At 36.2% G+C, this 26,943-nt stretch overlaps 1 protein-coding gene across 2 annotated transcripts in view; it reads left to right on the forward strand.

Annotated features, from left to right (window-relative positions):
- Nucleotides 1-1,988: 1,988 nt before the first annotated feature.
- The window catches only part of LOC142334771 (exostosin-2-like), a 43,029-nt gene continuing 18,074 nt past the window's right edge, over nucleotides 1,989-26,943 (forward strand). Inside the window, exons 1-2 of one of the 2 annotated variants that reach the window (XM_075383063.1) lie at nucleotides 1,989-2,493; nucleotides 2,844-3,108. In XM_075383063.1, the coding sequence (XP_075239178.1) occupies nucleotides 2,039-2,493; nucleotides 2,844-3,108 (720 nt within the window). In that variant the 5' untranslated portion in view covers nucleotides 1,989-2,038. Of the gene's footprint in view, nucleotides 2,494-2,843; nucleotides 3,114-26,943 lie in introns of those variants that run through there. The other variant, XM_075383072.1, reaches the window with a different exon arrangement.

Raw genomic sequence — 26,943 nt, forward strand, 5'->3', positions numbered from 1 at the left:
TTATAGTTAGACAGTGCTTTATCATTTCGTAATTATCAAATTGTTGTGGTCATTTTGTGTATCAAACAATCATTGGGGGCGATTAAGATTTCAAATATAGTTTTTCGGCAAAGTTATGAATCGTGTTTTGTTTCTAGTTGGTTGAACATTAGTGTCTTGAATTGTAGCATGTGTTGCAATTCTTGGATTGGACCCTTTATTATTCAGACTTGAGCTGCATTTGTTGGATTTAATTTTATGATCCCGCTGAAAGTCCTTCGATGAAAATGCGAGATAACGAATGAAGCGTCTCTGACTAACTATTTTTTCAGTGTTTCTTCGCTATTTCAAGTCTGTATCTCTTTCTTGTCTTTCCATTCGTTCAGCAATTGGTCAATTTTATGCAGGTTGTTACTGAACATAAGTTTTAATTGAAAGTCGCCATGCTTTTTTTTAGAAATTTGCTTTAAGGTCACCAAAAACTTTCAATTGGTGGTAAAGAAACATGGACAAGATATGCAGTAATATATTTCCACAAAAGTTTACTACAATAAGAATGAGTGAAGTTTTGAGCTTTTAAATTCTGAGTTCAGGACAGCGGACAATAATTCCCGTGGACATCGAAAATTGTGGGCATCCCGCGAACAATGTGGGCATCGAAATCAAACAAAAGATTGTTTCGAAGGCATAAAGCACGGCTTTGTAGCCTTTCACCTTAGCATAAACAAAATTAGGAAGTGAAGCTATGATGTCAAGATTAAAATTTAGTTGTTGATTAGGGTTTAAGGTTTGCGTGCAATCATTTAGAATATGAAGATTACGTTCTATGTTTTGAGATATTTCCTCAATAGTTTTTCATTTATTTTTCTGATTTTCGGCCATCAGTTTTTCTATGCACCAACACTTTTGTAACGCGAATTAAGTTTTCGTTCGTTTCGTATGCTATTTTGCCATTTGTTTGATATAGTCTGATACTGCCATTGTGTATTCATTCATTCGCTCGATGTTTTCTGCGTTTGCTTTTGATTTATCTTTGCATTATCCAAAAAATCCTAAAAATTCACAACTTCCTTCAATACCTGTCTTTAGAACTTCTGCGCCAAATAGTCCAACGCCATCAATGGTTGCTCAGGCAGTGCCATCGTTCCTTCGTACACGATTAGACTTTACCTGTGGCTTGAATAACAATCTTGCGGTCTCATTTCGAATAAAATCGGTATTTCGTTGTATCAATATAACCTCGTTGATTTTTGCCCATAGCCAATTCACTTTGAAAGGGTCGTCTTGTTGCATTAAATGGAGTAAAAAAGTGAAGCGGGTAAAAATCGGAGGGAGTCTTGGCACGCGCGTCTTGGGGTGCAAATAATATTTAATCACTAAGCTGATGGGGGGCACAATCGGAAAAGATCCAAAACGAAAATATTACACAAAGAGATCATATAGCAGCCGCTCGTGCACATTATATGTGACGTCCCTCTCTTCATACTTTCCTTAACACCACGAACTTGAATTTGCTGCTTTGAATACTTGTCCATATTGCAATCAGGACATGACCGCAGGAATCTTTTTTTGCAACAAGTAAATTAAAATTATAACCATACTGTTAAATATACCTGAAACAAAAAATATTTCAAATCATTCAAACAAAATAATATAATAAACATCAAAAAATTTCTTAAAGAATCACATTATAAAATTTTATAGTGTGATTATTTAAGAAATTTGATGATGTTTATTATATTATTTTGTTTGAATGATTTGAAATATTTTTTGTTTCAGGTGTATTTAACCGTATGGTTATAATTTTAATTTACTTGTTGCAAAAAAAAACGAAATGAGTTATGAAGACTTAGTGCTGCGAGGGCCCCGGATCAGCCAAAATTTACCCAGTTTTTGGGAGGGGCATTTCTTAATTTAGTTTTTTAAATCGGAGCATAGTTTATATCAGTGGTAAAGTTTTCTCAGGAGTAGACGCCCCGCCCCTGATTTGACTGGCTACCTCTTTTACTGAAGCATCTCTTTCATACATTTTGTTGGATTCGTTTAAGGTTGTCATGTTATGAAATTTAGGTTGTGGATAATGAAGCATGTGTTATGGTTGCTTTGCATTTCAATAGCGTCTGTTTGTCTCTTGAATTTACTGCTCTTTTATTTTGCTGCCTTGTACTTGGATTCAGAGAAAGCCGACAGTTCAACGCAATCTAATGAAAATCATGCACAGCCTCAAACAGTGGAACAATCACTTCTACACAAGGCTAATACTGAGGATAAGTCAAAGCGCAATTGTACTTTTGACATGTGCTTTAAAACCGAGTGCTGCATAAGTTCAATATTTCACGAAAGTGGTACACGATCCCCTTATGAGACTGGTCATGAAAGAAAATACAAATTTTATGGCACAGATTTGTTTAATGATGTAAAGGTTGCATTATCGAGATATGAAAATCTGAGAGCACCTCTGAGAAACTGTTCCTGCCTGCATTTACCTTCTAACGACTTCACCGATTTAAACAGGTTATTTTCTAGTATTTTAATTAAAATATTTGGATCTTTTCCGTTTGTGCCCCCCAGTACGTTATGCTCCCCCCAGTGACAGAGCACGTGTCATTACATAGTAAATCATTATGTAAAAATATTGCACGTGCGTCTGGGGGTTGCAAATAATATGCACCCACTAAGCTGGTGGGGGGGGGGGGGGCACAAACGGAAAAGATCCAAATATTTTGATGTTTCTAACTTCGCCAAGCTTCTTATTAATTATGCGATATTACTATTAAAAAGAAATACAAACGGGTCGCGAGGGGAGGGTCATTATCGTTAAAATTGCGTGTTTTTTATTGACTAGAATGTCTTGTTTGTTACAGGCTCACAGATAAAAGTTACCAGTTGTCAGAAAACGCTATTGTGATTAATCAACTACCAAGAGCTGCCGATGGGTATATCAAATTGAAAGATCAAAATGGGAACAACAGATTTGGATTTGCGATCGTAGCATCAACTGCGCATCTTGCAAGCTCGTTTAGACATGGTTTCGACATATCGATCCCATTTGTTTATGAGAACCAGGATACTGTCGAGAATTCAAAGAGATCAATCTTCATTCTTGCTACAGGCTTTTCACAACTGGAGGTTAGGTTAGTGAACAATAACAATCGTATCCAAGTGACATTTGCCACGAGTCAATGAAACAGTCTTGGCAGCTCTATTGTAAGCTTATTGTTCAGTAAATTGACGAAAAGAATTAACTGGCGAACGGCAATGAGAAATTGTTGATGTTTCAATTAGATCCGTTGTCGAAAGTGGACATTGTTCGCGTATTTCAGCAACGGATGCCTTTTTGAAATATTTTAATTGCTCTCAGACGAAGTTTGTAGCAATTATATTAGTGCTGTGGTCTTTTTATGCAATTTTTCGCTTGACCAATTTTTCGCCCTAGGCTTTTTACTTTGTCCTCAAAAACGGGATAAACTGGTTAAGTCCGGAGGGCTTATAAGTCGCTGAGGAGTTCTCTTAGAGCGTTACGCCTTACTGGTATCTAAATATGCGATTCATCCTGTTGCTTTTAATTTGATTGAAAATTGAAAATTCAGTGAAATTAAAGAAAAATTGAAAAACGTGACCGAGATTTTTTTTGCGCTTCAAGTTTCAAAAGTTACGACAGTATTGAGCAGTGGTTTAGTTTGATATTTTGGGGAATATATCAAGTATTGCGATGATAAACTTTTTTTTGCATATCTCTACGAATAAGCTGACCCCCATCTTTTGTGCTCTAAAACAGAGGGCAATAAGTCGTCGAGGAGTTCTCTTAGAGCGTTACGCCTTACTGGTCTCTAAATATGCGATTCATCCAATGTGTTGAAGAGAAAAATCCATTGTGTGAAGGGCGGTTCTTCATTTGAAAATCTAGAATTATAGAAAATATAGAAAATCTAGAATTAATCCTCAAGAAAGAACATTGTAATTAAAGCAGAGAAGCCACAACTGGATATAGGACAAACACAGAATGTGCGGCCGAAAAGTGTGTCTGGTGGTGATTTTTTTAAATTGCTCTCAAACCATCCTTGTAGCAATTTTATTAGTCCTATTGGTCTTTTTATGCAATTTTTCGCTTGACCGATTTTTTGGTCTGACCCACTTGACTTTTCGTCCTCAAAAACGGGATACAGGTAGCGCCCAGAGGGCATTAAGTGCTCTTAGAGCCCTTCAGCTCACTAGTCTCAAAGTAATCGATTCACAGAAACTGTTTTGGAGACTTATGATGTGAAGGACGGTTTTTAGAGGTTGACCCCACCCCTTCGCTCTGCTCATACCTCTTCAATTAAGCGAAAGTTGGCCTCACTAAACCGTAGCTAACTACTAATTCATGATGTAAAGGGTGGTTCTAAACTCCCTCAGTTTTAGCCAGTTCTATGCTTCTTTTGCAAGGCATATAGAATAGGTTTATTGTTCAAGTCTTGCTTAACTACACTTCTGCCACCAATACGGTGACTCGCACATTCTGCAGTGCTTTCATACTCGTTTGCCCTTTTTTTGAGTAGTAAACCTTGTGGCCTCTGTCACACATGAGCAGCAAAGTATAATTCCAAAGGACGAAAGGATGGTAAACCTTTGATGCACTCAAAATTGTTTCCGTTTTTAATTGCTCTTAAACGAAGTTTGTAGCGATTATATTAGTACTGTCGGTCTTTTTATGCGATTTTTCGCTAGACCAATTTTTCGTCTGACGCATTTGACTTTTCGTCCTCAAAAATGGGACAAACAGGTAGCGCCCAGCGTGCATTAAGTGCTCTTAGATCCTTTCAGCTTGAACTGTTTGGGAGACTTATACTTATGGTGTGAAGGGCGGTTCTTAGAGGTTGAAGATACCCCCAGTGCTGACCCCCCCATTATTGCCTCCACCCCCCCCCCAACTCGCTGTTGCCACCACCAACCCACTGTTGCCCACCCCCTCCTTCTTCATAAGCCCCCCCCCCCCAACGGTGCCCCCCGTGGCTACTGACGAACAACCGATCGCTAAAAACACGCAATTTTATACAAATTTTCACATTTTCAAGATTTTAAAATAATTGTCATTTTTTGTTCATTCACCCCTAGGTGTCAAGGAACGTCCTCTAGGGTTTGATAATAGGTTACTGCTTAGTTTCTAGTTCTGCTGGAATGGTTTCACTAGTCTTCAAGCATGACATTCACAGAATCTGTTTTGGAGACTTATACTTATGGTGTGAAGGGTGGTTCTTAGAGGTTGACCCCCCTCCCCCACAGCCCCCTCACTCACTCACCCCACCCTGATTAACACCCCCTGCACATCGTTCAGGCCGTGAAGCCCCCCGATGCTACTAACCGCTCGCTGGTCGTTTGAGAGCAATTCGCCCGACGTTAGGCGGTTATGTTCTGGATTTTAACAATTTTACTGATAAATTTTTATAAAAGTTGCGAATATTATTTTGTAATTTTTAAATCGGAAACCGGTTACAGATTACCATTTATTGTCGCATTTTTTACTTCAAGAGTATCCAAAGTAAAAGGTATTATATGTTTTAACCTGACAGTCTTAAGAATGAATTGAAAAATTCTTGAATGTTGTAAAAAAATTGCAAGCTTTTAATAATTCTTCGCTAAATGATCAGAATTAATAAATTATAAAAGATGTTTTTTTACCTTTTTTGGTGGGAAATGGTGATAGCCGTTTGTGTATGAGCACAATAAACTCCATAGCTATGTAGACATGATAAGAAAAAAAAAGTTGAGTGTGTATATTTAGTGTGAGAACACTGAGAGTGAAGAAAGCTAATGATTAAAGTTGTAGTTTTCACTTTTTCACCTTGGAAACATCTAAAACCAGTTTTTGAAGATTGTTTTTGTCTGATCTTATAAATATGTGAACATAATAATTGGGAATGTTGCTTTTAGTTTGATTGAAAATTCTGTGAAATTGAAAAAAAATTGAAGTACGTGACCAAAAATTTTTTTTTTCGCGCTTCAAGTTTCTGAAGTTACGACAGTATTGAGCAGTGGTTTAGTTTGATATTTTGCGGAATATATCAAGTATTGCGACGATAAACTTTTTTTGCATATCTCTACCAATACGGTGACCCCCATCTTTTGTGCTCTAAAACAGTATTTTTGGAATTCATTAGTCATTAAAAAATTGATCTCCGGCCGACATAAATGTGTGAAAATCGCCTTGTAAGCGATTTGATGGGAAATTTTGCTGGCCCTGAAAATGAGCAAATTGGAAGTCAGCTTTTTGAATACAAAAATAAAAGGCATATAGTCGTCAATAGGGCTTCGTCCCCGTTCGTTTACAGATGTATTACGCGGCGCTTAGAAACATTTACATTTTGGAAGGTAGAAAGTCAAAGAGAAATGGGATAAGATTGGCGAATGTGGATTTCAATTCGAAGTACTTGGTTAGTAGTTTGAAAGGATGGCCGCTCCTTCTATGATTTTGACGTTTTGCCTGATGCAAGCTATCATGTGACAAGGTGTGCATTGTTGTTCCTGTCTGCAACTGATTGACTTTCATTCGCGCAGTGCTTTCATATGCGTTGGACTAGCTGTTCCAGTGCGACACAATACTGAAAGACAGAAGGTGTACTTGTCTGCAATTTTTCTCGGTTCATACTTCAACTTCTGACTCTCGTAATATTTTTTATGAATCTGTTATGATTTTAAGGCAGCTCTAATCAAACAAAATAATATTTACCAGAAGCACTCCTGGTAAATGTTCTTGCGTTTGCTAACTAAAAGTGAAATAAAGGTCTTCTTAGTTTTGGACTTTTAGAATTGCTAATTTAAAGAAAGTCCATTGCGAGCGAAAAGTTCCTTAGTTTTGATAACTGAGCAATCATAGTTATCAGATATTGTACTTCTCTTTGCGAAGGTTTCACTTTGTAAAGTGCGATGACAATGATTCAGTTGGGCGCCATTGCAAGTTTCATTTAATCAGTCGGCAAATGAGTGATGGTTATCTTTGTGCCTAGTGACTAGTCTAAGTATGCAATTCATCGAAAATTTTGAGGAGACATGAATTCATGATGTAAAGGGTGGCTCTAAACTCCCTCAGTTTTAGCCAATTCTATGCTTCTTTTGCAAGGCATATAGAATAGGTTTATTGTTCAAGTCTTGCTTAACTACACTTCTGCCACCAATACGGTGACTCGCACATTCTGCAGTGCTTTCATACTCGTTTGCCCTTTTTTTGAGTAGTAAACCTTGTGGCCTCTGTCACACATGAGCAGCAAAGTGGATCTATAATTCCAAAGGACGAAAGGATGGTAAACCTTTGATGCACTCAAAATTGGTTCCGTTTGTAATTGCTCTCAAACGAAGTTTGTAGCGATTATATTAGTCCTGTCGGTCTTTTTGCGATTTTTCGCTAGACCAATTTTTTGTCTGACGCATTTGAATTTTCGTCCTCAAAAATGGGACAAACAGGTAGCGCCCAGCGCGCATTAAGTGCTCTTAGAGCCTTTCAGCTCGAACTGTTTGGGAGACTTATACTTATTGTGTGAAGGGCGGTTCTTAGAGGTTGAAGACACCCCCAGTGCTGCCCCCCCCCCCCCCCCCCCCCCCTCGTGGCTACTGACGAACCACCGATCGCTAAAAACACGCAATTTTATACAAATTTTCACATTAAGTTTTCTTTTAAAATAATTGTCATTTCTTGAGTTCATTCAGCCCTAGGTGTCAAGGAACGTCCTCTAGGGTTCGATAATAGGTTACTGCTTAGTTTCTAGTGGTAGTGGAATGGTTTCACTAGTCTTCAAGTATGACATTCACAGAATCTGTTTTGGAGACTTATACGAATGGTACGAAGGGCGGTTCTTAGAGATTGACCCCCTTACTGTTGACCACCCCAACTGTTGCCACCCCCATCAGCCCCCCGGTCCACCCCCCCCCCCACCCCCCGCTGCGCGCACTTACGTCCCTACAATTAAGCTACAGCTAGCCTCACAACCGTGCCTAACTACTGACGAAGCCAACCGCTCGCCGGTCGTTTGAGTGCAATTCGCCCGACGTTAGTCGCCTATGTTCTTTATGCTGAACTTGTTTAACGGTTTTAAGTGCTGTAGCCTAGGCATGCATAGTCCTTGCTATTCGATCAAAGTTTTGTACCTCTTCAATTTTCATTATTTTTTTGCTCTTTGAAAATGTCCGAAGGTGTCCTGTATTAAACCAGCCACGGTCAGGGCCAGGTTGTTCATGCGCATTATGACAGTTGGCGTCTTCGATGGTGGAAAACAAAAGTCGAATTTTTAAAGTGGTGTGCCTATCAGAACAGCCATTCTTTAGCAGCTTAGAAATTGGCCTCAATTGATTTTCCTGGTTGTTATTGCTATTTTTCAGGGCTATTGAACTGATGAAGGCCGGGGCATTAAGCTTCTGTGCGGCTGTATCAGAGCTTTGATATTCTAATGTATCGTCTAGAGAAACTGCTGAAGAGGTGTGTTATTAATGCTAGTTTGAAGCAATTATTGTAGACTTGTCTTTTTTAATGTTTTTTGCGCTTTTGCTCTATAGAAAATTCTTTCGATTTCACATCTCGAGTGACTGTTTTGCGGGTTCCAAAGTGCTCTTAATTAGAAATCTGGTCTGTTGCTAAAAGAAAAGCAATTGTAAGGACCTGATAGCCAAGTGGTTAATACATCAGTCTAGCACGCCTTTGGTCGTGGATTCTAACCCTTCCTTTTTGCACCCTTAAAAATTTATCTAGGCTGCAGGTACTTTTGAATTAACGTGGCCCTGCCTGTCCTTCGAGAGCAACTTGCCCGGCGTTATTCGGTTTATGTTAAAGGACAATTTTGGTAGGTTCGGAAGCCTAATTCCCTCTCGAAATTTGACACTGTCCCCCATCCTCCCTCCGCTTCTCTCTGCCCCTAATTAAGGCTAGCCGTCCTATTAAGTGGGCCTTGCGTGCTATTTCAATTCTGTTATTTGTTATGATATGAGGTTTTTCAAAGAGAAAGGTGGAAATTATTCAATGGACTTCATCGACCATAAAAAAAATTCAATGAGTGCTCTGATTAATTGCTATCAAGCGAAGATTGGAGCAATTATTGTAAACATTTTGGTCTTTTTAGTAGTAATAGAGTGAGTGATAGTCCCCGGGGGGGGGGGGGGGGTGAGGACCCCATGTATTAAGATTGGTTATAGCGGCTTTTTCCAAGAAATGGGGTCCTCACCCCCTTTTTAGGATTTGCATGTTTTAAGATTAGGTATAGCGGTCTTAATGTATTAATATTAGGTATAGGTTGCATGTATTAAGATTAGGAATAGAATCTCCATGTATTAAGATTGGGTATAGCCGCCATGTATTAAGATTAGGTATAGCCGCCATGTAATAAGATTGGGTATAGCCGCCATGTATTAAGATTAGTTATAGCGGACGACATGTATTAAGATTAGTTATAGCGGTAGACATGTATTAAGATTAGTTATAGCAGTCGACATGTATTAAGATTAGTTATGGCGGTCGACATGTATTAAGATTAGTTATAGCGGTCGACATGTATTAAGATTAGTTATAGCGGTTGACATGTATTAAGATTAGTTATAGCGGTCGACATGTATTAAGATTAGTTATAGCGGTAGACATGTATTAAGATTAGTTATAGCAGTCGACATGTATTAAGATTAGTTATGGCGGTCGACATGTATTAAGATTAGTTATAGCGGTCGACATGTATTAAGATTAGTTATGGCGGTCGACATGTATTAAGATTAGTTATAGCGGTCGACATGTATTAAGATTAGTTATAGCGGTCGACATGTTTTAAGATTATTAAAATCCGCTCACATATATTAAGATTAGGGGTATTTTTTGAAAAATTGTTGAGATTTTTGTACATTTTTACGTCGTTTTTTCAATAATTTCTAATTACTCTCTTCTGATTGGTTAAAAATGACAGCTTTTTTGAAAAAAATTGAATTGAAAAAGTTATAGATAACAGACACAGTATAAATTATGCACATCAAAATACAAAATCACTCGAACATTTACATTAAATTGGTATAAATTGCTATTAAAATAAGTGAAAACCGAGGTACATTTAGCCGAGTGGGTTAATAAAGTCGACAAAAAGGAAAAACTTGCGTAGCTAACTGAGTAAAAGGTACAATTGTTAAAAACTAATGTCGACTTTATTGGGCACCAGCTTAGTGTATACCCCAGTAATCAAATTTACATATAATTACTAATAAAATTTAGTACATGCACATCATGAACATTGTTCAAGTTTGTTTGTAAAAATTTAAATAGATGAAAAGCAGCATAAAAAGTGTAGAACCCACGCAATTTTTCCATTTTCTGGAGTGGTCTGTGTATCATTTTCTGATACTTTTTATTCAAAAATTTGTAATGTGTGATTGATCGTGCTAGAGAATCCGCATAGTAATAGTTCCTATTGAGGCGACCAATCATTATCCAATGTTCACCAGCTTCACTGCTTGGGGAAGTGTTGATGATTGCAAAAGTAAGTTTGGGCAAATTTGGGACACAATCTGCTGGAAAGGATCCAATATACCGGAATTTAAGCTCTGGAATACGTTCAATAATGTCACGAAGTGAGGTGTTATCCATAACAAATAAGTTTTCTTTTCTTTATCTCACAAGCTCCGTTTGTACAAGGATTGCTGACAGAGCAATCAAGTTGAAAACTTTCGTTCTGTTGAGAGAAGCAACAATCTTTGGGTTTTGTGATTTTGTCATCCGTTTCGTTCTGGGTGCTGGGATGAAACAAAACAATAATTATAAAAAGTCCAAGGAAAATTAGCAAAGGAATATAAATATATATATTTGAAGTTAGTCTACCCCAGTTCACATCCATTAGTTAATTAACAATTGATGTAGAGAACAACAGCTAAATAGAGAGGTTAAGCCTACAAGTGTTCCAACAAAGTACATAAAATTGAAAAAATGATGAAAAATTATTAGACATTTTAAGCAACAGTCCCAAACTGATCAATTTTGACAGTGGACATCCTTTCTCCCAGAACAATGATTTCTGTTACGTTTCTTAGTGAACGATCAAAAAACATTTCCAATCGAATACTTTCACCACTGAGTTCAGGATAATGAACATTTTCGCCAGCATCTTGAAGTGAAGTGAGATCGAATACAAGTATGTAGTGGTTCTGAAACTGATGATTCGGTAACGCAGGAATTTCCTCGTTAAAATTCATTGCTTTCATTGTTGTTACGTATGCTCTACAGTCATTAGTTGTATCAAGCGATACAATAGCTCTACCTCCGCGAACAATTCTATGTTCTCGCAAACCAAATTTCTGATAATGGAAAGGATTTTCTTGAAAATGTCCTGTGAATGCCGAATTGGTGTTCATCGCAATAGCTACTCTTCTGATTGGAGCATTGTTAAAAACATTTTCCTGAATAAACTGGTTCTGTCCTGAGGGAATAATAAATGTACGTGCAATGGTTTCCATAAAGTTGTAACAAGCAGGTTGATGAGTTAATTGGTATTTGATAGTCTGGTGATACACTTCGTTAACAACCACGCGTCGTGTAAATAAGGAACAGTCAAGAATCTTAAGGGAAACGTGAGGATTGTAGGAAATCATGTAAAAATTATGTCTTGCACCAATCAATTTCAATCTTACTTTTGTATTTGGAAGCAGTAACTTTTCACATTGAAACAGGTCAATAGCTAATTTACCGTAGTAAGTGCTTCCATTTTTCAGCAGAAGTTCTTCCTCTCGGTCTTTAAACGGGCTCTTCTCATAATCACTAGGTTCTTTTTCAAATTCGTATCCATGACAAGCCAAAATGCCTTCATTATTTCTCGTTGAAGCATTAAATTCATTGGAAATTAAAGCCTTGTGTCCATAGAGACCATTTGAGTTGTACACTTGTTGATTGTTCAGATACACTTCACAGTTGGAGAAGAGTGAGTGTGAAATATTGTTGACATGAGTTAGATAATGTAAATCGTCATCTGTGTAAGACATACCCATATCTGGTTTTCCATGCTCATCTTTTTTCATAAAGTCATCAAACAATCTTCCCTTTTGTAGTCCAACTTTAATTTGAAGGTGGATATCTCTCATATCAAGATAGATGCTTCTATCTGTTTCAAATTCAAATTCAATGCTGCTTTCATCCAGTGAAGTACTATGATAAACTTCTTGAACATGAGAAGACTCAATTGGTTCCAAAACAGGAATTTTGTCAAAAATCTCCAATCAAGAGTTTGTAAAGTGTCCATATCGAAAATTGGAATCGTTTGTTGATCTAAAATTCATTTTAGATTAGCAAATATATCTTTTCTCGTTCGACGACGTCGACTGATTTTTGGAGGTGATCTAGGAATAATGCGACGTTTTCTTGTTTTTCCTGCACCTAGCTGTTTACGTAAAGTTTTCTTTCCAACATCAGCAGCGACAGATTTGAGTTTTTTCTTCCCAGTCAAAACATTTCCAATTTCAGGAGCAGCCATTTCAATTAAATCAGCTCCCACTCTTTTTGCTGCTGGGACAACATATCGTCTCAAAAACGGAATTGCTGTCCTCCCAATTGTTTGCGCTAAAGCTCCAAATCCCCTACCCCTTTGTCTGGCATATCCGCGAAAATACGGTAAATCACTATCAGCAACCATTTTTTACAGTCTTATTTCTAAAAATGATTTTCAGAAGTTTTTCTAAACATTAGTACTGCTCTAGTTACTCCAGCAGAGTTGAAAGGTACTTTTTCACCATAAGAGTCTCGGAGCTCTAATTTTATGCTGTGGAATGAATTTTTCAGAATTTTTTTAAACTGTAGGTTTGGAAAATTTTGATAATTCATGTATTGGCCAGTTGAGATGATGTCTCCATTCTTAACCTTTGATATAAAAGGAATGCATCGTAAAAGAGCAGCTTTTGTATCACCCACAATGTTGTATTCAACAATATCACTATATATCATCAATGTATGTATTCGTACAATGTCATAAGGGAACTTGGGAAAATGTGGACCAGCACCACTCATGAAAACACCCATCCCATAAACAGCTTCTTCACATCCAAAGACATGACAAAGATCAGCACTAAATATAACAAGTAAAGAATTCTCATTGGGAAGACTCAAAGAAATTCGCTGTGTAATTTTGTTAACGTGTAATCTGATTGGTGTTTTTCCATACTTTTCTCGTTCCTGAACTTTTTTGTTCATTTCGTTTACAATATCAGAGATCGAAGGATATAGACCTGGATCAAGTGTGTAATAGTCTGATGGTTTTGTATTCGGTGTTGCTTCATCTAGATAGAAAAATTTCCCTTCCGTGATGTTTTGGTACAAGGAAGGATAAGATAGTTCTGTAATTGCAACCTCCCATTCTCCCTCGAGATTAATTTGTTCCGGAAGAAAGTTTGTAAAAGAACTTAATGTATTATTTGGATAACAATCAAAGGAAGCATTCGAAACCAACTCTACAGTAAAAGAATTCATATCTAAATGATGCACTTTTCAAGCTCTTGTTCATAAAATTTGCTTAAAATTTCATCACCTTGTTCTCCATGAAGGTTATAGGTTGGTGGTTTTAAAGCCGCAATTTTAACAAGTTCAAAAATTTCACTTGTGAATTGAGACTTGTAACCTTTTCTAAATGGGATATCGTACTTGGAGATTCGAACTTTGTCTCCAATTTTAAAGCGTGGTTTTTTGTACTCAATAATAGGGTTTTTGTAAAAAATTGACAAAAAATCTGAATTTTTAACGTTTTTGGGAGATTTACCTATAGATCTGTTAACTCTTGTATTCATAGTGTTAACAAAACTATCCATTTTGTGAACGTATTTATCGCCGTTTTCCTCCATGTAGCGATAAATAATGTTTTTTAAAGATCTAATTGCTCTTTCTGCTACAGCAGCTTTTGTTTCACTTCTTGTAGAGTAGATTTTGATGTCTCTACTCGTGCAAAAATTTTTGAATTCTCCCCCGATTTCAGTACCTTGATCAACCCAAACTCTATCAGGTTTAGTGTTCTTCCTTAACATTTTTTTAAAGGCAGCTACAGCATCAGAGGCATATTTTGACTTCATTGATTGAACACGGACCAGGCGAGAAAAGACAACACATATCAATAAGTACACACATATCACGAGTCAACACATATCAATAAGTATTTCACACCGTTATTAAATTCAGACAATTTATCCATAAAAGCCAAATCAAGGCACCAAATCTCATTGATACGTTTTGCAAAAGCAGGTAATCTTTTGAAATGTCGAATTGCTCGTCTAAATTTAGTGTAAGAATTCTTTCTGTATAAAAAATCAGTAACCTTCTTCTTTGACAACCCACTGGCTTTCTGAAGGTTTTGAACTGAACCATATGCGGCTTTTCCTTCCCTGTACAACCTCTGTAGCTTGGCTTTTTCAGATTTGGAAAGGGATCCAGCTTCCTCGTTCTTTGCTTTTGGCATCTTTGTTTAAAATTTTATGTGGATTTATGCCGATTGCGTCAAGAATTGTGTGATAAATATCGGGACATTCAACGTTTTTCTTCTTCAGAGCGTATACAAAATCGACAAATGCAACGTTTGTATCTCTTCCGTCTAACAAAATGGAGTCAGATAGGGATAGTTTAATGCGAGGTGAATTTAAAATTTCATTGATAAGTGATTCGTTGCTAGAAGACTTTGTTTTAGCGTTAACCTCTCTATAAAGATTCCAAATTTTTTGGAACCGAATCCTGTTTTTGGTTATATTTGTCCAATCTTTGAGGTGATAACCTGATTTTTTTATCATAAAGTTGTTGAGGAATCAAAACAAACTGATCCATTTCAAGAGAGACAATTAATGATTGACGGAGTTAAAATTGATATAAGACTGATGCCTTTTTTGGAACTCAGAATCTGTCTTCTTTTACTGAGGCTTGTTCTTTTTAAAATAAGAAGATGAATGTCTTCTCTGAACTTTAAAACTTCTTGTTTTTGAATTTCTCTTAGCTCTCCTCTTAGAAGGTTTACTATGCACTCGTTTAGAAACTGGATAAAGTCTTTGGGACAATTTTTGAGAAAAGTTATTTTGAAGCTCTGGGAATATTTCTGGAACGCGATCAGAGTAGAGAGATGTTGTGTGCTCATCGTTCAAAAATGTAATCTGTTGCTTGCTTTGAGGTACGAAAAATAAAGATGGTGTTGAACCACTGTTAGTACAGTATCTCAGAGAGTCGACTGTTTTTGGAGTCAAGTCAATAAGTAAATGACCATAGGGAACTGAAGTTGCTGTGGTATACCAGTCTTTTAGTTGAGATCCCAATCCCAACTGTTGACTGAGCGTGTTTATTTGTAAGACGTCTCTGGGTGATTTGAATAAAACAATATGGGTGATCTGTAGTTCAATATCCCTTCCTAGTCGGCTTTGATGAAAGAGATTGTGCTTTATGTACACTGTACTTAAACCTTTGTCTACCAGCAGTAGCTATTTTTACAAATTCTTTAGAACTAGAAATTTCTTCACAAGAGTCATCAAAAATAAGTAAATACTTTGTTCCATTATTAGGTAAATTTTGTATCAACTCAAAATCAACACCTTGAACGAACTCAATGTTTATTATATTTTTTGACATTAGTCAGTAAAGAGATTGATAGTGTTGATAAAAATAGTAAATTTTGTCAAATTCTGGTTGAAAAGTTCCAAAAACTAACCAATCATGGATGAGTTGGGATTTCCCAGATCCACTTGGTCCAACCAATGAAATATAAACTCGTTCCTTCGTGGAAATTATTTTGTTCATAATTTTGGAGAAGGTAAAATATCAACTGTACTCGACAAAATGGCGATCCAAACTGTTGTCTCCTCACAAGTCTCAGCTAATGTAATTCTTACGATACAACAAGGTAAAATCAATAGTATGACAAATAACTGGGACAAAAAAAACTACTAAAGACCGGTTAGACGCCTGTCGAAAACATTTCCAAGATTGACGTTCTTGATTATTGTCATCAAAGACAAAATTACCTAATTGAAGCCCCTTATCAGTGTGATCAGTCATTTATACGCTATCTTCTTCCCTAGGGATAAAGGAACTGTGCAACTGAATTGAAACGTAAACAACGAAAAAAATGCCAAAAATTAATAAAAAGATAAGTGAACTTAACATAACACACAACCAAATTATTGTTCCCTCAGATGAATCAGTGAGAAAAAGCATCAAAATTGAAAAAAGTACCAAAGTTAGGAGCAAGACTATGAAAGAATAATAAAGTATGGGAACACAGTATTTGTAGATATTTTTTGACCAACTCATTCTCTTATACTAATTTCAGAGGAAAAAAATTACAAATAAAAATGATAAATTACAATCATAAATACAAACATTAAATATTATCAAAAAAATTTAAAGTCCATATCCCATAAACGTAAGCCTTCTTTTCTGCACAATGAAGAGTCTTCTTGTGTCGATAGGGGTAGTTGCTGCAATTCCATTCAACATCCTTGTTTTCTAATAGTTTGGAAGCCTTCGGACAACCAAGATCATCAAGATTTTCCACATCCTTACACAAGTAGGGTGATAAAATTTCGCATTTTTTAAGTCCTTTAGCAAAGTACTCTGTTGTTGGTGAGCAATGTTGATGTATAATAAAAGCCAACTCAGAATAATCAAGCTTTCCATGGTTCCAATTTATACCGTGCATATTTTTTGTATTCCATTTTGCTTGAAAAGTCGGCTTGTAGTCTTTAGGTGGGAGAAAACTGTATCCAAGTACAATTCCGTCCTTAAAGATTCCCAGCTCTTTGATAGTTTTTCCTTCTAAGCATTCAATATCTAGTACAACGAGAGGCATTATTTCTTCTGGGATGTTTTTTCAAAAAATGATCAAGTCTAGCATTTTGAAAATACGTGGATGACAAATTTTTATAAAGATACAAAAGAACAGACCAGTAATGTGACCCAAGAGACATGAGCTCGGAAATTGAGGTAACATGTAACAATAACCCGGTCCTTGGTTTGTAGTTGCTTTAACCGCTTCAGCAGAATCGTGTAAAATTGCATGTAAACGAAACACTTTCGATCTTGCTAGGAAAAAGTCCAGAATTGAATTACCGTATCCAATAAGTCCTCCGCGGGGGAAGTTTTGGTCAATTTCCTCCAAATTAATGTTTTGATCCCAAATTTTACATGCAGCCAGGAAACAGTTTTTTCGTTTTTCGTTGTTGGGAAACATTGGAAAAATACTACTGTAACAATTAAAAATGTTTAGAAGTGTGACAATATCCATCAATTGTTTTCTTTATTTATCCAAAGTGATACTGGTCTTTTTGAAAGTCTCTACATAAGAACGAAGGTCAAGAAGATGTTCCAATAATTTTTTGTATTCCTCCTTTTTTAGTTCAATTTTTGTCAAAAAACTCCATTGAACTCCGTTCCAACGATGTTGTGAAATGAAAATTTCGTGTTTATCAGATTGATATATTAAAGTAGTGCGTCGTAATCGGTTATGAATAACCCACTTTAGTTCTGAAAAATTGGACTCACTGTCAAGTTTATCAATTTTGGGAAAATTTGGAGCTTCAAGAACTGTATAAGAAGACTTTTTTAGTTCGTAGTGAAGTCTAACGTGGAATACTTTAAATTTATTTCTTAGACTCAGAAAAATATTTCTGGAGGAACCAATATTCCAACTCATTTTCAGTTTGAAAAAAAGAAAAATGATTCAAATAGTATGAATTAAAAAGACAAATACATTATAAAATTACACATTTATTGAAATGTACATTGTTGAATATTAGAAAAGTCCTTCAGATTTTGTATCAACTCCTTGAATTCATCCAGAGTGTAGCTGATATAAGTCACTTGTTTGAACTCGTTGTTCTCCTTTCGACAAAAAAGTCAAATTTGTACATAAGTTGAAGCTGGGTTGTCCTTGATGTATTGGAGGAAAGTAACATAGAGTCTGCGATTTCGTCCAATGCTAAGCTCTCTCACTTTGTGACACTGTTCCAGCACGTGTTTCATTCCTATGTTTTTTCGAATTGGGGTTGGTTTCCTCTCATCTCCAGTTCTCCATTGAGAAGATCCTCCTTGAGGAAGCAGAATTTCTTAAACTCATAGTCTCCAATTCGCAGTTGCTGGTACTTTTCAAAAGTCCCAGAGTTGTCTTTTCTAAAGAGTTGGAAGGTTGGTTCAGTATAAAGTTGTCCGTTTCTTGAAATCTGGGACATAGTAAATCTCCCAAATCTTTTTGAATTGGAACCAAAGTCCATATAAAAAGGAACCGAATCAGTCCCTGGTTTTGGTGAGGATTGAGTGTACATTGAAGGAGCACTCGAAAGAAAAGGTGATGCTTTAGAGTGAGACATTTCAACAACTTGAGCTTAGAGTGAATGAGAAAATAAATGATGTATTTGTACGCAATTCCTCTCAATAACTTAAAATTTCCTTTTATGGTAATGACGTCATGTATACCCATAAAAGGTATGCTAAATGACGTTATTTCCTTATAGGGTAATCTATTCAGAAATCTTGATGTTCGCAAATTTTTTAACCAGAATTTCAAACGGATCCTGGTGTTTAGCTCGTCTGTGTTGCATTAAAGAAAAATAGTGCTTGAAATATTTTGAACAAGTATAACAACGAATTTTTTTAGTCTTCTGTTTCTTGAACTGTATCTTTTCGAAAATGAGTTTTTATGGAAACAGAACTTGTTACCTCTAAAAATAGAAATTACGTTACCGTAATTCTTGTTTCCATATATAGGTTCTATAGTGTTATCCCGATATAGAAATGGCAGCAATAATGTGTCAGGTTTTACCTCAATTTTACAGAGATTATAATGACAAGACATTATTCATTTCTGTATCAGTTAAGGAGTATAAACCTTATCTACTCACTAAAAAATACTCCGTTGCTACTCATAATGACAACTTTTGTCCATTAAAGACCTGTCACTACCACATTATTCTCATTTCATCCTCAGTGAAAGAGATACTTGAGAAAATGGAAAATTTGTCTTATGTTTATCAAACAGTTGATTGCTTGTACACACTCTATAAACATCAGTTCTTTGGTTCCATTATAGAAGAGTCAGGAGTGGTCTTTACTCAGTTAACCAGAGCGGTAGAGCACAACTTGGAGAATAAGTACGTGGAAAAAGTGCCCAGTATCTCCAAAAAACGATTGAGTAGAAAGAAGTTCAAGTGTCACCTTCTACGCGCTGAGCAAAGAAATGCGAGTACTCAAACCCTTGGATCATCTTTTCTAGATAGGGTGCATTCCCTTAGAAATTCAGAGTATGAGAGTGAACTTATAAAGATTGTTGATTGTTTGTTAGATGGACATGGCATAATTGATAATCCTCTTTTGTATCTTGAAATTAGAAAATAAAGTATATAATTTCTTGCTTGTGATTTGTATTTACCTTTATAATTTAAATTAACTTATGTTAAAAATCAATTTTTCAAAAATTTAAAAATTGAAAATTCAAACAACTTTTTTATTAAATATCGAAAAATTTTTCAAACTTTTCTCTTAAAAATCGAAAACTTTTTCAAGAATTTCTGTTTAATATCGAGTTTTGAATTGAAAAAGTTTTCTTAAATGTCGAAAAAATTTTCAAAAACTGTCATTTAAAAACGCAAAAAAATTTCATTTTTCTTCCTTTTACGGTATGAGTTTGCGCAAATAAAAGAAATTTTCTTTACATTTTAAAATGACAACTTTCGAACTTGTTTTGTTTCAATAAATATCAATTTTTAAAACAAAGATTTTTATTAAAAATCGAAAAAGTAATTTAGTTTTTTCTTAAAAATCAATTTTTAAACGACCGTTTTTGTTAAACAGAATTTTTATCAAAGTGTTCCTAAAATTTTGACAAAAAAAATTGCTGTGTTTTTTTCAACATAGCTTGCATAGTGTTTGTAGTAAAGAAAAAGTTCAACTTAAAAAGAAATGAATTCAAACAAAAGTATAAATACACCACAAGTAATTCAAGTATAAAATTTACAATATCAGGTTCGTTCAAAAAGAGTTCTCACAACGTGATCTGGCAAGTTTTGAATCTCATTGCCAAATGGACGGACTCTTTCAACGATTGCTGGAGGCTCTGTAGGTCGAACACTGATGGGGTTACCGGAACCTCATCAGTCAGCACAATGGGGTTGTGAGCTGTTCCGTCCTCTATGGAGGGGGTTGTCATTGACGGTGTAGTTGACATCAGTCGAACCATAATACTGAGCTGGATCGAAGTTTTCCAGATCGTTAAATGACCACGTGGTGCTAGTATCGACACTCAATTCGCTTTGTTGACTGCTGCCAGCATTGCTCACTATCTGGAGAAGGCTGCTTTGCTGCTCTGGACTGGATACTTGACTTGTCTCGGGTGTATTGAACCAGTTGTTGGGAATCTGTCCTTCCTCCCATGGAAATGAGTACTGAATGCTTCCAGCAACGTAGTTGTCGGGAAAATCTGTTCCGTTAACGTGAGGGTAGTGATGCCCACTGATCACAGCAACTTCGTGGCCCATTGCGTGAGTTCCAAGCTGATTCTCCGTGATTGGAACCTGTCCCTGATGATATGTGTCAAACTGTTGTCGCTGGTGCTCAATAATGTGCCACACTGTGATAGGCAGGTTTAGAATTGACTCGTAGAACCCATTCGATAGGTCTCTGATGCTGATCCGAGCAGTCTCCTCTGTGAAAGAAACTGAGTAGAGAAGGCTGTTGTTCTGCACTGTAAATTCGATTTCTCAATGAGGTGAGATTAGATGAGAGTTTATAGTAGTTGAGACAGAGGTGATGTTGATTTTAGAGAAGAGAAAGCAAGTGATGCCGTGAGAATTTTTCAGCTCTATTTATACTAAACTCCAACCAATGAGAACAAAGTTTCCAAAAAGGGTAAAGTTTACCAGAAAAAGTGACGTTATTTTCCAGAAAAGGAAATGCCTCAGTTGTAAAGTTACCAAAGAAGGAATCAAATCATAGAAAATCTAACATTACTATCCGAAACACGTAAGCTCGAAACTGAATAGTGCCCAAAAAAGGTACTTTTTACACGTGTTATCCTAGTTTACAGCCAAAGATGGATAAGTTAGACGAAAATGAGTTGACGTAATTGATCAAAAAAGTCAAGCTTTGATAAATTCTCTCCATCTTGTTAAATCTCAAATCGATCTCGGAAAATGTTCCAAATTTGGAACTAAATTTTTGTATATAAATGTTGGGGAGTCGTATTCCAAATCGTAGTCTTACCCCCTCTGCATTGTAGTCCTTGTAATAATGAAAGAACAGCGCACTCTGCAGAGATGAAGTAATTGTTACCGGTTCAGGAATTGGGATATAATTAGATTGAGACAAATTTCTGTACTGTTCCTTTATCTCTGGGACAGAATTCAATATGAAAAGCATTTCATACTTGTTGATGTGTAGTTCTGTCGATAAATCGAAAGATTGTTTTGTTATGTAGTCATCATAGTCGAAATTTTTTATAGAAAAGGTTGCATATTCAAATCCTTTACTAAATCGGATAATTCTGTTGTTTTGAGTAAAAACGTCCAAAAAATTGTAAAAGAATTAAGAGTCAACATCAATTTCGTCTACTCTGTAAGCATCAGCGATTCCTTCCTTTCTTTTGTAAATTTTTTCCAAAAGTTGTAAGTGATGTTTGATCAACATTTTTCACAAATGAATACGGTATCAAGTAAAACCCTGTTAATAAAGAAGAAAATTAAAATAGAAAAAGCAATATATAAAATGAAATCGTTTATCTTGAATTAGATTTCTAAAGCTGAAGTCTGATTGGGCGGTTCTATTACAACAACATTAAGTTGTACAACGTAAACTTGTTCTTCAATAATAGATGGAAACTTTTTCTTGATCTCTCTCTTGTTGTGTTGGAAGCACATTCATTCACTAGTTTCTATTTTCAGTAAAACTAAATTTGATCTCAGACAGTAAATTTTATCAATATTTGAGATACACAATTTTGGACTACCTCTATACAAAATACGGTAACAATCGTGAATTTTTAAAGAATAGTTTTTTGTTGTAATTTCTTTGGGGAAATAATCTGTATGGAAAAATTCAAGTAAAGTTTAACAAATAAGAGTGAGAAGAAAATGAGATAAAAAATGTAAATTTCGAATTTATCACCACGGAATGAGTTTATTCATTTAAACTGAAAGTTAGTTAATTATATGCAGAACTGTCGCAATTGGAATTATATCAATCTTCTAGAATGTTCTGACATGACGCCTGAATCTAAAAATAGAAATGACGTCATTTCCATATATGGAAGTGAAGAGTCATCATCGAGTTGCTCAAAGTCTATAGCAGCTTTAAATCATTATACTTTCTGTTTTTTCAGATTCAGTTGCTCCGCAATTTACCTGAATTTTACCCAATTCATCTTGAACTAACATAACAATGCCTGCTCTTGATAGAAATCTCCCAGTGAAATGCACAAAGTGCGAAAAAATGGCGGTGAAGAAAAATATGGCAAGACACAAACAGTCTTGTGATAGTGGGACTTTATCATGTCCCAAATGTCCCAATCACTATACTCAGAAGAAGGAAGACTTGAATTATCACCTTGCCAAGCATCATGCCCCGAAAGATGTTAAGCTTAGTACTGTGTGCTTGGAAGAGTTCCCAAGTTTTTATTCTCTTCAACAACACAAGAGGAGAAAGCATGGAACTTCGACAAAAGTTGGGACCAAATCGAGTGAAAAGCTCAAAGAAGTCCTAGAATCAGAGGAGCTAGACCAGAACAACGATTAATTGCAGCAGGAACTAAGTGCTTGTCAGCACTTCTTTGACGATACGGAAATGGAGAATGGGAGACATCGAGTGTTTAACTTCAAGTTGTCCAAGCTCGATCCCAATGAGATCAACGAGAAATTAACAGAAGTTTTCGAAAAATTAAATTGTGCTGCCAAAGTGAATCTAGCTCTTGGTTTTATCCTGCGCAATGTGGACACAGATGAGTATCGGTACTTTTATGCGCATGAGAACAACACTTTCTTTGAAAAATCTCATTTGCTCTGCTCAAAAGGAGACTTGGTCTCTCTTCAAGACAAAGTAGAGAAAATGGATCTAGTGGAGACGTGCGCACAGGAGAGGGAAAATACAAAGTGGCGATTTGCTTTGACTACTAACGTAACAATATTCTGCGCTCTCCTAAAAAACATTCCAATGGGATGTATCGATGCTGTTCTTCCTGAACAGTTACTTAGACGACCGGATGTGAACTGTCTTGTCTCGAATGGTTACGGCGAGACCTACAAAGATTATCTTTGCCTGTTCAGAGCTATAGCTGTTCACTTGTACGGATCATCTGAGTTGGAAACGAATGCAGCAAATTTGTTTAGTGCTTTTCTTCATGAATCTGGACATGATGCACTCACCTTCAGGGGAGTATCAATCGATCACCTCGTGTTTGTTGAAAATGCGATAAAGCATAACATCTTTATATATGATATTGATATAGAAAGAGAATTTGTTGGAGAACTTGCGAGAAGAAGTGTTGAAATGTACGAAAAGAACATTAATTTACTGCGATACAACAACCATATATGCTACGTGGATGATATTAACACGTTCTTTAAACGATTTCGTTGCCCCAGTTGCGATACATTTATAAAGTATGTAAGTAATTTCAACCGTCATGTAAAATCCTACAAAGACAGAGCACAGCATATTTATCCAAAGAGTGTGTATGCTCTGCGAGAAAATTTGTTTGATAAATTCGATGCATTTGGAATTTCCTACAACGATGATCAAAAATTGTTCAAAAACTTGGCTATTTTTGACTTTGAATCTATCTGCGTTCCCACTGAAGAGTTAAAAGATACAAATACAACTACTTGGATTGGAAATCATGAGCCAATATCTGTCTCCATTTCCTCCAACTTGATTGAAGAACCTGTGTTTCTATGCGACAAAGACCCTAAGAACCTGATTGTTTCTTTTGTCGAAGCTCTTGAGGAGTTGGCTAACAAGAGTAAAACCGAAATGCAAACAAAATTTGCATCAATTCAAGAGATAATCAATAGACGATTAAAGCCATCTTTGAAAAATTGAACGAAAGGAAAGGTCGCACAAATCCTGCATTTGATTTCGAAGATGAGTGTATTGAGGAGGAGGAGGAAGCTGATATGTCTACTCAGTTCCTACAAATGCAGAAAAATCAACTTTTGGACTTGCAACAACACTTTGAGCGTTATATCAGCACATTACCTGTATTTGGATTCAACAGTGGAAAATACGATTTGAATCTCGTCAAATCCTACCTTCTACCTTATCTCATTCATGAACGGGATATTCAACCTACAGTTATCAAAAAGGCAAATCATTTTGTTTCCTTCAAGTTCGGTGACGTGCAGTTCCTTGACATTCTGAATTTCCTTGGAGGAGCTACATCTCTCGATTCATTCCTCAAAGCTTACAAGACAAGCGAGACTAAAGGTTTCTTCCCATATGAATGGTTCGATTCTCCAAATAAACTTGACGCACCTTTTCTACCCCCCTATGAATGTTTCTTCAGTAAGCTGAAGAATCACAACCCTTTGGAGAAAGAATTCACTGACTTTACTAAATTGCTGAACAGTGGACTATCTCAACAAGAAGCTCTGAAAAAATTGAGACTGAAAGAAGTTCCCCCATCTGGAGTCGACAACTACAATTACTTGAAAGTGATTTGGGAGGGAGAGCAAATGTCTACATTTAGAGATTTTGTCAAGTGGTACAACAACAAGGATGTTGTTCCAACACTAGAAGCAATGCAAAAAATGATGGAATTTTATCACAACAAAGGAATCGATATGTTAAAACTTGGATGTACACTTCCCAATTTAGCAAACATTTGTCTTCACCAGTCAACAAACCACAAATTTTTCCCATTTGTTGAAAGTGACAAGGATTTACATGATAAAATACGCGAGGACATGACTGGTGGACCTTCTATTGTGTTCACAAGAAAGGCAGTAGTTGATCAAACCTTTATCAGGAATTCAGAAAATATTTTTAAATCTTTCGTGGGTATTGATGCTAGTCAACTCTATCCCTTTTCAATGTGTCAAGAAATGCCAACAGGAATTTACACACGGTGGGAACTCGACACAAATTCTCAAAAATTCAAAGCTCGAACCAATAAATTTCGAACATTTGAGAACATGGTCATGTCTTATCTCCAATCACAACGCCCAGAATGCATAATTGAAAGCTATTATACGACCGGGAAACAGAAAAAGATTGACTGTTTTAGCGTGGACGGTTTTTGTGCTCATTGTGACACAGTATTCGAAGCTATGGGTTGTTATTTCCATTTTTGCCCATGTCAAGAAGCTCGAGCAAGCCTCTCGGAGGAGGAAATGCAGAGAGGAATCAGAAAAAGAGAACACGATGAACTGAGAAGAGATTTTTTGAGAAACAAAGGATACAATATTGTTGAAGTCTGGGAGTGTAAATGGTGGGAACGTGTTAAAGAAGAGGAAAATGTTAGAAATCACGTGAGGAAGAACTTTCCCTTCAAATTACCTATGAAGTAAGAGTCTTTTAGCAAAAATAAGAGATGGGAAAATGTTTGGATATGTACAGTGCGATCTCGAAGTTCCAGACGGATTAAAGTACAAGTTCCCTAATTTTCCTCCTATTTTTAAGAACTTTAATGTCAGTCGAGCCGATATTGGAGAAAATATGAGAGAGTATGCAATTGAAAACAACCTACTCAAACAACCTCAACGAATGTTGATTTCGAGCTTCAAGTTGGAAAATGGGACAATCATTACACCTTTACTCAACTTTTATCTCAGTCTTGGTCTGAAATGTACAAAGATTTATAGATTTGTACAATACACACCCAAAAAATGCTTCAACAATTTTGTTCAGTCAGTGGTAGATGCTAGAAGAGCGGGTGATGAAAATACTGACTCTAGCGTTGTGGCTCAGACAATGAAATTGTTGGGTAACAGCTCTTATGTGTATCAAATTATGGACAGAAGTAGACACACAGAGACCAAGTACCTGAATGATGAGAAGACGCACAAAGCAATCAATGGGAAAATGTTTAAGCGTCTGAACAGTGTGTCAAAAGAAATTTACGAAGTTGAGTTTGTAAAATCAAAAATTGAGCACCGAGAACCTATAATAGTTGGATTCTTCATACTTCAGTACGCAAAATTACGTATGTTGGGGCTCTACTATAACTTCTTCGACAGATTTTGCGATGTGGATAAATTCGAAGAGTTAGAGATGGATACAGATTCTCTTTATTTAGCCCTAGCGCACGAGAACTTGTATGATTGTATTCGACCTGCTTAAAAGGAAGAATGGGAGACTTTGCGAGAAAAGGACTGTGATGATTCCTTCAGAGCAGATGCCTCACACAACTTTTTCCCTAGAACATGTTGTTCTAAGCATAAGAAGTATGATAAACGGGAGCCAGGTCTTTTCAAGGAAGAATTCAGATGCACCGAAATGATTTGTCTCTGCAGTAAAACCTATTGTTGCTACGATGTTAAGTCGGACAAGTACAAATTCAGTAGCAAAGGCCTGAACAAAAGAACTCTGGAAGTTAATGTAAATGTTCGAGTGATTTTGTATTTTGATGTGCATAATTTATACTATGTCTGTTGTTTTTAACTTTTTCAATTCAATTTTTTTTAAAAAGCTGTCATTTTTATCCAATCAGAAGAGAGTATTTAGAAATTATTGAAAAAACGGCGTAAAAATGTACAAAAATCTCAACAATTTTTCAAAAAATACCCCTAATCTTAATATATGTCAGCGGATATAAATAATCTTAAAACATGTCGACCGCTATAACTAATCTTAATACATGTCGACCGCTATAACTAATCTTAATACATGTCGACCGCCATAACTCATCTTAATACATGTCGACTGCTATAACTAATCTTAATACATGTCTACCGCTATAACTAATCTTAATACATGTCGTCCGCTATAACTAATCTTAACACATGGCGGCTATACCCAATCTTATTACATGGCGGCTATACCTAATC

Source organism: Convolutriloba macropyga, chromosome 1, assembly GCF_964194025.1.
Source record: "Convolutriloba macropyga chromosome 1, txConMacr16.3, whole genome shotgun sequence".
Classification (NCBI taxonomy): Eukaryota; Metazoa; Xenacoelomorpha; order Acoela; family Convolutidae; genus Convolutriloba; species Convolutriloba macropyga.